The sequence below is a fragment of the Oncorhynchus kisutch genome, linkage group LG24 (assembly GCF_002021735.2).
Source record: "Oncorhynchus kisutch isolate 150728-3 linkage group LG24, Okis_V2, whole genome shotgun sequence".
Classification (NCBI taxonomy): Eukaryota; Metazoa; Chordata; class Actinopteri; order Salmoniformes; family Salmonidae; genus Oncorhynchus; species Oncorhynchus kisutch.
In genome coordinates, this window is record NC_034197.2 from 26,714,306 (window position 1) to 26,728,655 (window position 14,350).

The following is a 14,350-nucleotide window of genomic DNA, read 5'->3' on the forward strand; positions in this document are numbered from 1 at the left end:
ATGTATTTGATTTAATCTCCATTCCAGCAACTACCTAATTCATATCCTGACAGCAACAAATACCAGGAAATACCAATGCAAGCACTTTGTAAGCAGCCTAAGAGGAAGAGGGCAGGGCTTTATCACTGTACGATCTTATTAAGGTATCCCATTAGGATGCAGTCTAATCATCCATCCCAGTGCAACGTCAGCTGCAGTGTTGGGAGGAAAACAGAAAACCATTATTTCGGGGGAAAGTGTCCAGTCACTGGTATTCACTAAACCAAAATGATGAAACTCAATTTAGAGAATCTATAGTTTTGAAAAACAATGTTTTGAGGGTTTCAATACCCCACATCACCCTAAGAAATCAGCCTATCCCTTCCACGTTCATGACTGTACAGGCCACCTTAAGATATGGATTATTGGATCTTTCCCACTTATTGATCTGACCATGCACTCAGAGCAATGAGCTGAAATGCTTAGCCTCCAAGATTCAGTGTAATGTCTTTCTCACTGACCAGCACTGTGTTCAAATAACCTATCTATGATGTAACCTCTGTGTGGAACGGGATGGGTCAGTTTGCATCCATTTATCCCATACCCTAATATTCTTACCTTATATCAAAATGATCCAAGGTCATTGGCTATGCTCAATACTGAATACCAAAAAATTGTATTTGATTGATTACCTGCATGCCCACGAGAAGATTGGTGTCAGTCAACACTGATACATAATATGCATTTTATCCTACATACAGCTCTTTTAATGTGATATTTGGAGGTGGAAAGCTATTAGAATATATCCATAGAGGAATGATAAGTTCTTGGGCTACATGATTGTATTAGGCTATAATTCTAGCAATTATACGTGTAATATATGGCAAATGAAACATCAAAATATGAGATCACCTTTGATTTGACAGCAGACAGCAGGAACTAGAAACTTGGGAGGCGGGACATAATTGCTGTCTTATTCAGTGATTTGCCAATCCATGGAGGAGGTGTCCAAGTGCGCTCGTTTGCTATTGGTCCTGGAAAAAGACCATGCCCAAGTTCTGCGTTAGCTTTGACTGGATAGTGTGAATGATCACTAGAAACTCGTGTTCACACCGCATGTGGCGCAACGGAGAGAGGAGGCGTAAACAGCAGAGAATCTCGTAGCTAGGTAAGGTGAGTAATAAAAACATTTTATTAGAAAATATCGAAGTATTTGTAATATGTTCGATCTTAGTTAAAGTGTCAAACTTAGAAGCGCCATAAAATAAATATCCGAAATCATGTGTTTTCATGGCGATAATGGCTCGCTGATGTTAGCTAACGGGTAGCATTAGCCTTTTCTAACGTTATTGGGTCCGTGGCCTAACTGCTACTTCGACTTTTTCGTTATGCGCGGGAAATTAGCCCTATTAAATTATAATTTTTCCTCGTTAAAATATGACCGATTAATTTGTCTAGCTAAATACTATTGAAACGAAGTATTTGTGAATGTGCTTGATAACTGCAATTTTTAGAACGTTGAATGGCTGCTGCGCGGCCTAGCAATGCCACATTCAAGAGGTGGTGTTTGCAGCAGTTTCTAGCTGTAGCAAAATGCAATCTCAACGTGACAAGGCCAGAAAGCCTCATACACTGGTCATGTTTTTACGGAGATGAACTACATTTTTAATGGATCTGTATAGAAAGTACCTCGGTAGATCAAATTGTCAGGGAGTATAAGCCATATTTTGCAGTTAATCAGGTTTGTGTTTGCTAGGTAGCTAGCATTGCTAACGTTAATCAATTGGCCAGACGTGACATGTGTTTCATTAGCTACCGACGTTGCTAGCTAGTTGGCTAGCTATCTACGCTAGCGTTGTAGGGTAACGTGTTAGGCCCTTTCATAGTTAATGCCCGCATGTCAGCTTGCTCAAGCAGGGGTAGACATGGCCAAACCACCACGAAATGTAGCTTATTTCAGGTGGCATACGGATCATTATTTTTTTCATTTTAAAATAGTAGCCACGAGCTAGCTTGATCCCATCTACTGGGCATAAACTGGTTGAATCAACGTTGTTTCCAAGTCATTTCAGCCTCAATTGTGATGACAATAAATCAACGTTAAACTACGTTTCTGTATAGTCATGCACAGGCGTGCACAATTGTATTTTTACCACCCAACGTTTAACCTACATCCAGTGACACACATTTTTTTTGTTTAATTCACGTTAGTTGACAAAGTAAAAAACAAAACTAGAAGTTGAAACGTCTGTAGGCAGGGCTGATAATCAAGCTAACAGCATATAGTTGATTTAGTTGGTCAGTCACTTGATTGGGTCAGAACAAGCCATGGATTGGCCAACTTTTATTGGCCAATCCTACCTTTGACGCCACTGTTGAATGCATCATTTACCATACCCTTAGAATTCCTGCAGCTTTGGAAGTGACTTGCCAAAAGTGTGGTTTTAGTTAAGTATTTTCTGTTTTCTTTGCAGATATGGAGATGAGCAGCAGCAGTGAGTGCTTTCGATGTGGCCGTCCTGGGCATTGGATCAAGAACTGTCCTGAAGCTGGGAGTGGGGGGCGTGGCCGCGGCAGGGGCAGAGGAAGAGGAAAGGGTACTTTTGGTTTTTGGGGCACACCTCACACATTCTACACCGTGTGTGAGACTGGCTTGTCAAGCTGAGATCTATGAGTGATTATCAGCAGCTGCCTTAAGTTTGCTGAGCACAAAGGCCTTCTATGGGGAATAACCTCACTGTTGGTTGCTTTTGGGGTTTTCACGTAGTCCTATCACTTTGTTACCACTGGGATATCAAAATGACAAAGCATGGTTGTCTTAGTCACATCTGTTACGTGATTCTGTTGGTTTAGTTCACAATTGCATAGTTCAATGACAACTTAGCTGACATAGCAGCAGAACGATACATGTTCCTCAGTTAGTTGCCAGTTTTCTTCACGGATGAGAATATAGTAAACCTCGGTCACCTTTCTTCTTCTAGATCTGTTCTGCTATCGCTGTGGAGAGCAAGGTCACATTGCCAGGGACTGCGAACAGACTGAGGATGGTGAGAATACTTTTCTTTCCTTTATTGAATGCTAAGTACTTAACCGTGCTTCTACACCTGCATTGCTTGCTGTTTGGGGTTTTAGGCTGGGTTTCTGTACAGCACTTTGAGATATCAGCTGATGTACGAAGGGCTATATAAATTTGATTTGAAGTACATGCCAATGGTTTTATGTCAACCCAACTCCCAGTTTTCTTAACGTTAAACTTGTTGTTCCAATATGGACTTGTTCAGCTTTACAGTGAGCAATAGTTGTAGCCTTCTTGTGACTGTCACTATGTACTAGGTCTTACTGTTATTCAGGATCTGGGGACACGTGGTATTTCAGAATGTTTATTACATGTTATAAACATAGTATAAAACACATTCTTATTTGAATAACGGTATTTTGAAAGATATGTATTCATTATTGATAGCAATGCTGTTAATTGCTTTGAAGTAGTTCTGACAAAATGCCATATTACACTTTAATTTAAAGAACAAATCTTGTAATATAACTTTTTTTTCTTTCTCGTCAGCCTGCTACAACTGCCACAGGAGTGGCCATATTTCCCGGGACTGCAAGGAGCCCAAAAAGGAGAGGGAGCAGTGCTGCTACAGCTGTGGCAAGGCTGGTCACGTGGCCCGTGACTGTGACCATGCCAACGAGCAGAAGTGCTATTCCTGCGGTGGCTTTGGTCACATCCAGAAACTCTGCGATAAAGTCAAATGTTACAGGTGAGTGGCCACGTAGTAAAAATATTTTTTGTAAAAAAATAAAATGCACATGGTAACGACTCATACTTGCATGTTTCCATGTACAGAGCAAACTTGACTAACAACTGCTGAAAGCACAAACGCACAACGTGTTTCGACAAGTCTTCTCGAGGGTGACATGCAGCCTCTGGTACCCCCTTCTTTTGGGGACATAAATGGGTTTACTGTAGTCTTAAAGGCTTTCAAGTAGTTATGCAGTGTATCAAGATATATGTATGTTTGTGCTGTGTATATGGTCCTTCCGCTTTTTGTTTGCAGATTAGTTCCCGTCTCCGCCAAAGCCATGTAAATGATAATTCTTATGCTTGGTCAACTGAAATCCTAATGTTTTCTCTCCTCTCTCCAGGTGTGGCGAGATTGGCCATGTTGCTGTGCAGTGCAGCAAAGCCAGTGAGGTGAACTGCTACAAATGCGGCAACACCGGCCACCTGGCGAAAGAGTGCACCATTGAAGCCACCGCATAATCAGTGCCCTTTGTTGCCCCTCCTATTTTTTTCTGATTGATGGTTGGTTGTATTATTTTTCTCTGAATCCTCTTCACTGGCCAAAGGTTGGCTGACAGAGGCTAGTCCCGGGCCAGTGAGCCTCTCAACATGTAATATGAAGAAAGGGGTGGGAAAAAAAATCTTTCTGCATTCAATACAAAAAATGTTTGTTTAGTTTGGTAGCGGTGTTATGTATAATGCTTTGTTAAAGAATCCCCCTTTCCAAGCCACTGGTGAACAGAGATGAATGAATGGGACTAAATATATGGGATAGAGAGGACCTCTGGGCTTGTGGAAAGCGAGTCTCAGTAAGAAGGGAGTAAAAAGAAACCTGAACTTCCATGTATGGTTATTTTTGGTTTGTTTTAGTGGGATAACATGAGTTGGCCAAGAGAGTATGACATGGGAAACAGTTCACAGCATATGAGCTGTTTGCATCTGGGCCCAACAAGCAGCTAAGTGCCGGGCGATAACAAACTGCATGTTATATCGATAAATGCCATTACATTTTGGAAGAATTTAAAGAATCTTCTGTTCTTTTATAAAAAGAAATCTGTTTACAATTGAAAGGAGTATCAGTAAATAGACCATGGTAGGTGTTTCCCCAAAAATTATTTTGGAAACTTTTACCTTGGAACAATTAGCAACAAAAACAGTTGTCAGATCATCAGAATTAGCAGTTATTTCGGAATGGAGAATGTTTTCACAGAAATCAAATGTTATTTTTGTACAATATCACTTAGACTACTGTAAAAAAAAAAGTCAAATTTGCTTGTACTCAGTTTTTAAGTCGGAAGGAAAACGCATCTGAAGTCGTAGAACATAGAAATGTAATTTTAAACTATCAATAAAGCAGGAGGAGCACGGGGAGGAAGATTCTTGTGATTGCATTTATTTCAATGCTTATTTCTTCTAGGTCTTGTATTACTTTCTTGAATGTAGTTGTGTATATATTCTGTATTGGTCAGCAGTTCTGAGTTTGTAGAACAACTTAAACCCTGCCCTAGAAATGTGTCATGTTACATTTTCTTTCCAAATCGACAAACTCATTGATTGTGGGTGGCCCCACATTGTCAACAGTTATAGTACAGGACTAGGCAGACTTTTCTTCCCAGAGAGAATATAGAACAGGTTGTGGCAAACTCCATAGGGAATCCTCCTGTCATCTCTAACCCATAGCTCAGATTTCCATGTCAAATTACCCTTGGGTGGCACTTGCAGTGTAAATTTAGCCAACCTATATATAAAGACCCACTTGTGCTTCAGCTCTCCGGTTGTTGATTTTGCAGCCAGTTTGGCCCTTATATGGTCTCAGAAAATGGAAATAAATCAATTGAAAACATGGATTAAGTCAATTAATACTTGTATTACTTTGAGGAATTTTGTCTACTGCACTGCACCAATCTATATTTCTAAAATGGCCAGTATCCTTGGTGCTGTTTTCCACTGCATTTATTGCTCCACCTGATGTTCAAAATGGCAGCTGGGGCCGCAGTCTAGTTCTGCCGCTGTTTACGATTTTCAACACTGCGTAATAAAATGCCGCGTTCAAAAACACTCGGAAATCTCCGACTTCCGTGCGGTCAAGACAACTGACGTCGCGGAGAAAAAACAAGCACCGACTCGAAATAATCGTTTCGAACGATAATCCAACTCGGAATTTGGAAGGTCGGAAACGCGAGCATCTTTCCAGAGCTCCGACCTGAACACTACTGACGTCACGATTTGACCTCGTTTTTTTCCGTGTTCCCAGTTGTATTGAAAGCACTAAAAGGAAGTCCTCATATGTCGTCATTTCGCTGTGCATAGAAAAAAAAATCTGAAGAAAACAAGCTCAGTCCAAGCCGGCTTTTTTATTTGATGCTTCATTATTTTTCGGTCGCCGGTGAAAGTAGGCGGAGATGAGGGGACTCCTGCCGTTTAACCGAGCTCTGAACGCCCTGTGTAACCGACAAGTCAGGCGAAGAGCTGGATTTGCCAGTTCTGAGTGCGGGTTTAGCGGAATCGTGTCTGTTAGCAAGGTACGATTCGAACTGCAAAGCTGTTGCTTCCAAATGAATTCTGCACTGTCAGCTGATACATTGTAGCCAATGTTTCCTTGTAATAGGAATACCAAAGAATGTAGAATAGCACTGGTATTTTTGGGGATGGGCGCTTTGGGTCCCCAAATGTTATTTTTTCCCAATCAGTGTTCAAAATCCAAACGGGCACATTTTTATGTCTCCGAATGTTATCGCTCAAGATGAGTGGGTATTTTCTTGAAACAAACAAATTAATAAAGACACCCACAACCTATCGTATTTTTTCTGGAGAATTAAACCTACGATTGACAAAATATAGACAAATGCACATTTGAATTGTAACATGGACAATAAAAAACAATCAGATGTTCTATAATATGTCAAAACATCGTCTCATTTGTTTATGCCAAATCGCGATCTTTAATCGATAGGCCTATAAGAGCCAAATCGCGATCTTTAATCGATAGGCCTATAAGAGCCTAGGCTGATATTTATTTTGCCTATAACGTGGATGCTTTAGTCTCTGATGTTGCATTTTGCTGTGTCATTCACAGGGGGGCTCTTCTGCCTTTAATCACACAGTTGCACTGTTCTTAGCATTTTGTTTAAATGTGGGTAGGGGCCATTTGAATAGGAAAAGAGATTGCAGTTCCATCACAATCCCATATCATTAGCTCCTTCTGTAATGTTGGCTACAATGAATTGAATACATCAGTTTTTTTCTCTCTCACTAAATAATATGCCTCAGAGGTGCATTTGTATCCATATGGCATATTGGGCCTGTCAGTGAAGTGGCTTTGATAAGAGGAAAGTCCCAATAATCACAGGGCCTATGAATTTCTACCCTCACATCACATATTATGTTTATTTTCTCTTTATGTGAGCTGCCTCCACAATTCACATTTCCTTCCACATCTACGTAGAGGCTAGACTGCTGTAGCCTGATCCACACCAATAGCGAAACAGATTGTAAACTTACGGGACTTCAGGATGGTCGTATGAGGTTAAGACTGTTGAGCAACACCCTGGAAATAGTTGTGTGTTGTAACATACAGAAACTAAATCATTACTAGTCTAGATTCATATTTAAAACAGAACCACATGCATGGTCCTGCATCCTGTCTTGTGTGTCAACTCAGACCCATGCTTTGGGGATGGGTCTTATATTGTTGAGTGGATTATTTCTAATGATACATGATGTCAACATTACAGTTTTATGTCATAATGTAGCGATCTAGAATGTGGCATATGAATCATTCTCTCTTCCTATCCCAGCCACAGCCATGCTTTGGCCTGCTGTTTGACATCGATGGCGTGCTTGTCCGGGGAAAGATACCCATCCCTGCTGCAAAAAAGGCCTTCCAAAAACTTGTCAACTCCCAGGGACAATTTGTGGTACCAGTTGTTTTTGTCACCAACGCAGGGAATTGTATGCGGCAGATGAAAGCAGACCAGCTCTCGCACATCCTGGGAGTGCCTGTAAGTGTCTCACTGCTCTCTTCTGCCACACAATCTGTAATGATTAAGACATACTTTAATTCTAGTCGCTGTGTGGGCAGTTAGCCACTCATGCTGTACATGTTAATGTGGTGCATTGTCTTTTGACTTTAAATGAGTTCTCAGCCATATGATGGCTAAATATTAGGACCAGCAGAGGTAGACAATGACCTGCATTATACACAGCCTTTTGACATGAAATTCAACTGTATGTGTGTCTCGTTGCACAGAAAATCAAACCAATTAGGTCCTCTTGAAGATATTGCTTGCTGTAGGTCTGGCTCAGCCTATCTGACTGGTGTTTTTGTTACCAGATCACCATGGACCAGGTGATGATGTCACACAGTCCACTGAGGATGTTCAAGAAATACCATGACAAGTGTGTTCTGGTGTCAGGACAAGGGCCTGTCCTGGATATTGCCAAAAAGTATCCTTTTGAAATACAATATGTATTGTCAGACATCTACTTGACTTAGCTTGATAAGAGAATATCGGGGCGGCAGGTAGCCTAGTGGTTAGAGCTTTGGACCAGTAACCGAAAAGTTGCTAGATCGAATCCCCGAGCTGACAAGGTAAAAATCTGTCATTTTGCCCCTGAACAAGGCCTGAACAACAGGTTAACCTGTTAACACTGTTCCTAGACCGTCATTGTAAATAAGAATTTGTTCTTAACTGACTTGCCTAGGTAAATAAAAATAAAAAAATGACCTAGAAATGAATTAACAAGCTGATTATATCAGGTATATCAGACCCAAGTGCAGACTGTGTTGAAGTTACAATGTTTATTGCAACAACAGGGGCAGACAAACAAAAGGTCAATGTCAGGCAGGCGGGCTCAGAGTCAGGGATAGGCAGAGTGGTCAGGCAGGCGGGCTCAGAGTCAGGACAGGCAAGGGTCAAAACCAGGAGGATGAGAAAAAGAGAGACTGGGGAAAAACAGGAGCTGAGAAAACTCTGGTTGACTTGAACAAACAAGGCACAGACAGACAGAAAACATAGGTATAAATACCCAGGGGATAAGTGGGGAAGATGGGCGACACCTAGAGGGGGTGGAGATAAGCACAATGACAGGTAAAACAGATCAGTGCATGACAGATTATAATGACCATGCTATACATTGGTGGTGTAATCCTTCAAATTATAAGCTTGGGCTTCCAGAATGTGGTCAGTATCGACATGTTGAGAGAATCCTTTCCTCTGCTGGACATGGTGGACCACAACAGACGGCCCAAACTGCCGGTGAGACTCGAGCCGATGTATACATCAAGAACCATAGACAGGCTATATTTCAGAGGCTTTCCTAAGCACCTTCCATTTCTTATTTTCTTTTCAGTCCAGTCCTATTGCCAACCTTCCCACAGTAGAAGGTGAGGGCTTGTAAATGGATTCTCTTCTTCTGATTGATCTTGTTGTTGAACTGTCACCGTAATCGCAATTGTATATCATATCCATCATATTCCACATCTTTTCTCTTCCCGGTCCAGCTGTTATTCTGTTTGGGGAGCCCATCCGATGGGAGACCAACCTCCAGCTGATAATTGATATCCTTCTGACCAATGGGAACCTGAGCGGAGCCCACCAGACCCAAAAGCTTCCCCATCTCCCCCTGCTGGCCTGCAACATGGATCTCATGTGGATGGCTGAGGCCCAGTCTCCACGGTAACCACAGTGAATCAGAGCTGTTATTGAAATGTGGTGAAAAGGCAGGCAGATATGAATAGGAAGAAAGACATTTGTTTTTTTCACCATAGAATCTATTAATGTCCTGGATGCAAAACGGGACTAAGCTCATTGAAGTCTGGCCTTCAAGAAAACGGTTCAATGAGTTTGATTAGTTTAATTGATCATGTTTTCATTACATATTTGCTTCTTTGTATGATCTCAACTCCAGGTTTGGTCATGGGACATTCCTGGTGTGCCTGGAGAACATCTACAAGAAGATAACAGGTAAAGAGGTGAAGTACAAAGCTCTGATGGGGAAGCCCAGTGAACTGACCTACCACTTTGCTGAGTACCTCATCAGAGGCCAGGCTGTGGAGAGAAACTGGACACAGCCCATCACCTCCCTCTATGCTATTGGGTAAGACCCCTGTCATCTCACTGTTGACAGCAAAAATGGTGGCCATTTATTTTATGTGAACAAATATTCTACTAGGTAAAAAATGGGTAATTGCATAATGATAACATATCATTATAATTACTTGTTTGTTTTTTGGGGATTCAAAGCACAGCTAGATTTCATCTTGAAACTAAAGTAGTTGTTATAAGTGTGGGGTCTTAATTTGATCACTGTTGTGGCTGAGAATTTTCCTGCACCGCAGGAAATGCAGATGAGCTTTGAGATTTAGATACATTCACTGAAACCCGCACTACAGTTATATGAACAGTATTGCACTTTTCATATAGCCTAATTATAGCCTAACCACAGATTAAACATTACATTGGTGGAAAAATGTGAATGTTCAAATCTTGTTGTTACAGGATTATATTGATGCGACAATACTGGTCAAATTAAGATTCTGCACCTGGATGTGCTGATGTCCATGATGTGGGATGTAATTTCTGTACTACCTGATTCCTCACCTTGATTTCCTTTCCTTTGCCTCTCTACTCCCTCAGGGATAACCTGATGACTGACATCTATGGGGCCAACCTCTACAGTTGTTACCTGAAGGAGAGGAACAGGAGGAAGAACTCCAAAGCTGTCGCCAAGATGGCCACTGGCACTGGCTCTAATGCAGCCCTTCCCCAGGACAATGACCACGTAGAGAACGTCTGGGAGAGTGAGCTGGCACCCCCCTCTGCCACCTCCTGCAAGTCCATCCTGGTGTGCACTGGGGTGTACAACCCCCACACGGAGGTGCCCACTTATGCCAACAAGTGCATCAAGGAGACTGTGTTTCACGGGCATCGCGACTTCCGCTTTGACCCGGCGTTGGTAGAGCCCGGGCACATCGTGCAGGATGTGGCTGACGCCGTGGAGCTCATCTTTGAGCAGGAGAAGTTTGTGCCTCAGTAATGTTTTCAGATTGGTGTCGTCATGGAGACCTCCTTAGTAGAGGTCTCAGGTTTAATTGATTATATTCAAATTCTATGGTTCTGGGTTAAAAAGGAGGGGGTTCCTAAAAATGGATACAGAGCAGACCTGATCAATATCCAGTGTTGTGCAGATTTGTTTTGTATGATACGATGGACCAGATTAGTCTTAACTGGGAAACACCACTTACTGAGTTACGTTGGACAGTGTTTACAACTTGGCAGTGCATTGAAGGAACTTAATAGGTCATATTCAAACTCATAACGGTGTAAAGTACTGTAGTGAGATTGAACTGTTATTCATTCTGTTGTATTGTTCTATAGTGGGCTTAAAACGATTTAAGTTCTGCACAATTACCCACTTTTAAGTAATGGCAATTGATTTTAATGAAAGCCTTATTTAATAGTATTATGAATAAGTATTTTCTTAGTTGTGATTATGTACAAAGATTATGACAATCTTTCAAATTGTTAATTTGATTTAAGTGTTCTTATGTATCTTAATATGTAACTTAGTAAGTTATACATATTTTTATGAATTCTATGTAATTCATGTTTTCAATTCCTTCTCAAACTGACCATATTACTGTCTATCATACGTTTTGTCTGTTACATCTATGCATGCATTTCATTAAGGTAGATTTAATGCATTATACTGTACTTGGCCCGGTTTCCCAAAAGCATATTAAGGCAATTTTATCGTTAGAACCATAGATGGTTCTAATATTAATTTTGCCTTTAGATGCTTTTGGGAAACGGGGCCCTGTACTGTAAGAATACCTATTTGATATTTAGGGTGCAATGCCGTCCTTCAACTGTGCTGTCTACATTATTTCTAGCAATGTAAACCATGTAACCTGTATTTGCACAGAACAAAACGATTCATTCTCATTTAATGTTACCATATCTTGCCGAGCTAGTAAACCTGCCCGTTGTTGTAAATGTACCATTTGTCGTATGTGTTTCAACTTTGACCACAGATGCAAAGACTGTATCTAGCCACTTATATTTATATAAAATATAGGAATATAAGAGAAGCTATTTTATCATAGGTGTATTAACCATGCATTTCAGTTAATGCGTTACATATTTTATAAGATATGAAAATAGCGTAGCCTTAAAAAAAGCAAAAAAGCTGGCTACCTGTTCTTCAGTGCTGATGATATAGCATGGGTTTGTTATTAACATGAAAACAAACGACTCCATAGAAAATAAAAGATGCTTATCTTCTTGTCATATATCCTACCGGTTTTCTTCTTCCTGTCCTCATGCACACATCTTCAGTTTCAGAAATAAATATTCTCACTTATCTAGTGTTAACAATATTTGCAAATTGTACAACACCTAAATGTCTCCCGAATTGCACAGCTGTATAGGCATTGCATCTCAGTGCTTGAGGCGTCACTACAGACACCCTGGTTCGAATCCAGGCTGTAGCACAACTGGCCGTGATTGGAAGTCCCATAGGGCGGAGCACAACTCCATAGGGCGGCGCACAATTAGCCGAGTGTCGTCCAGGTTTGGCCGGTGTAGGCCGTCATTGTAAATAAAATGTTCTTAACTGACTTGCCTAGTTAAATAAAGGTCAAATAAATTTTAAAAACTTCGCCCTCATGTGGGTGCTAGCAAACACGATGGGTTGTGCTAGGTATCAACAGCCAGTCCAGTAGGGGCTGGAAGCTATAGTGAGCTTCGATTGGTCAAAAATGACGCAATGTCGGCCTCCCGGGTGGCGCAGTGGTTAAGGGTGCTGTACTGCTGCGCCACCAGAGACTCTGGGTTCGCGCCCAAGCTCTGTCGTAACCGGCCGCGACCGGGAGGTCCGTGGGGCGACGCACAATTTGCCTAGCGTCGTCGTCCGTGTTAGGGAGGGTTTGGCCGGTAGGGAAATCCTTGTCTCATCGCGCACCAGCGACTCCTGTGGCGGGCCGGGCGCAGTGCGCGTTAACCAAGGTTGCCAGGTGCACAGTGTTTCCTCCGACACATTGGTGTGGCTGGCTTCCAGGTTGGATGGTGCTGTGTTAAGAAGCAGTGCGACTTGGTTGGGTTGTGTATCGGAGGACGCATGACTTTCAACCTTCGTCTCTCCCGAGCCCGTACGGGAGTTGTAGTGATGAGACAAGATAGTAGCTACTAAACAATTGGATACCACAAAATTGGGGAGAAAAAGGGGGTAAAATTCAACAACAAAAAAAAATGGCGCGATGTCACAGAGTATTTGCATAAAGTTCAGCTTTCCCTAACTTTGGTCACACTCCCTCGTCCATGCTCGCATCACCCGGTGAGAGAGGCAGAGTTCTCACATTCCTCAGACAACAGAGAGCCTCTGGAGTGTCCTCCTGTGTTTGGGCTCCAGCGACTTCAGAGAGTCAGCCTCAAACCATGCGTGTCTCTGATCCAGTAGGCATCACTGAGCACAGTGATTGCTGTGTGTACCATACTACTTGGGCTGGCACAGGTGGGCCCCCCACCAGACACGACAGCCCCGTTCCCCTTCAGCCAGGTACTTAGGTACTGGATTTCACAGTTACAGTGGAAAGGGTTCCCAGACAGGGTGACCCTTCTCAGGCATTGCAGCCTGTCGAAGTGCCCTGGAGGTACTGTGGAAAGCTGGTTGTTCTGGAGGTGGAGCTAGTGGTGTCTGGAGAGAGAGGTGGGACTTCTCTGAGGCTCAGGGAGCTGCAGTTGATCGGTAGTCCTGCAGGGTGTAGGGCTGAACACTGACAGGGCTGTGGGCTGGTCTGTGCACTGGATGTGGCCAGGAGGAGGAGGATGGCTAGCCCTGAACCAAAGAGCATCCTACAGGAAGAAAAACATACCATATCTGATGTATACATACACTATACAAACAAAACGGCCTCTGGAAGCAACGTCAGCACAAGAACTGTTCGTCAGGAGCTTCATGAAATGGGTTTTCATGGCCGAGCAGCTACACACAAGCCTAAGGTCACCATGCACAATGCCAAGTGTTGGCTGGAGTGGTGTAAAGCTCGCCTCCAGTGGACTCTGGAGCAGTAAAAACACGTTCTCTGGAGTGAGGAATCTCGTTTTACCATTTGGCAGTCTGACGTACGAACTTGGGTTTTGCGAACCTACCCGAACGCATAATGCCAACTGTAAAGTTTGGTGGAGGAGAAATAATGGTCTGGGACTGTTTTCCATGGTTCGGGCTAGGCTCCTTAGTTCCAGTAAAAGGGACATCTTAACGCTACAGCATACAATGACATTGTAGACGATTCTGTGCTTCCAACTTTGTGGCTACAGTTTGGGGAAGACCCTTTCCTGTTTCAGCATTACAATGCCTCCGTGCACAAAGCGAGGTCCATACAGAAATGGCTTGTCGAGATCGGTGTGGAAGAACTTGACTGGCCAACACAGAGCCCTGACCTCAACCCCATCGAACACCTTTGGGATGAATTGGAACGCCGACTGCGAGCCAAGCCTAATCGCCCAGCATCAGTGCCCAACCTCACTAATGCTCTTGTGGCTGAATGGAAGAAAGTTCCTGGAGCAATGTTCCAACATCTAG

General features: G+C 42.6%; 2 protein-coding genes across 4 annotated transcripts; both read left to right on the forward strand.

The window, feature by feature from the left end:
* The first annotated feature begins 1,020 nt into the window (after nucleotides 1–1,020).
* LOC109869023 (cellular nucleic acid-binding protein) lies at nucleotides 1,021–5,143 on the forward strand. 3 transcript variants are annotated; one of them, XM_020458839.2, is made up of 5 exons: nucleotides 1,021–1,152; nucleotides 2,454–2,570; nucleotides 2,961–3,026; nucleotides 3,545–3,743; nucleotides 4,129–5,143. In XM_020458839.2, the coding sequence occupies exons 2-5, from the start codon at nucleotides 2,456–2,458 to the stop codon at nucleotides 4,244–4,246; spliced, it is 498 nt and encodes a 165-aa protein (XP_020314428.1). In that variant the 5' UTR covers nucleotides 1,021–1,152; nucleotides 2,454–2,455; the 3' UTR covers nucleotides 4,247–5,143. The 3 variants fall into 3 exon arrangements, with proteins under 3 accessions (XP_020314428.1, XP_020314426.1, XP_020314427.1); XM_020458837.2 differs by having other exon boundaries at nucleotides 1,022–1,152; nucleotides 2,454–2,576; XM_020458838.2 differs by having other exon boundaries at nucleotides 1,025–1,147; nucleotides 2,454–2,576.
* Nucleotides 5,144–5,729: 586 nt separating this feature from the next.
* On the forward strand, nucleotides 5,730–12,057 carry LOC109869575 (haloacid dehalogenase-like hydrolase domain-containing 5). The gene is made up of 8 exons (XM_020459802.2): nucleotides 5,730–6,288; nucleotides 7,564–7,767; nucleotides 8,100–8,212; nucleotides 8,931–9,024; nucleotides 9,119–9,152; nucleotides 9,270–9,444; nucleotides 9,677–9,865; nucleotides 10,405–12,057. The coding sequence occupies exons 1-8, from the start codon at nucleotides 6,169–6,171 to the stop codon at nucleotides 10,802–10,804; spliced, it is 1,329 nt and encodes a 442-aa protein (XP_020315391.1). The 5' UTR covers nucleotides 5,730–6,168; the 3' UTR covers nucleotides 10,805–12,057.
* The last annotated feature ends 2,293 nt before the right edge of the window (nucleotides 12,058–14,350 follow it).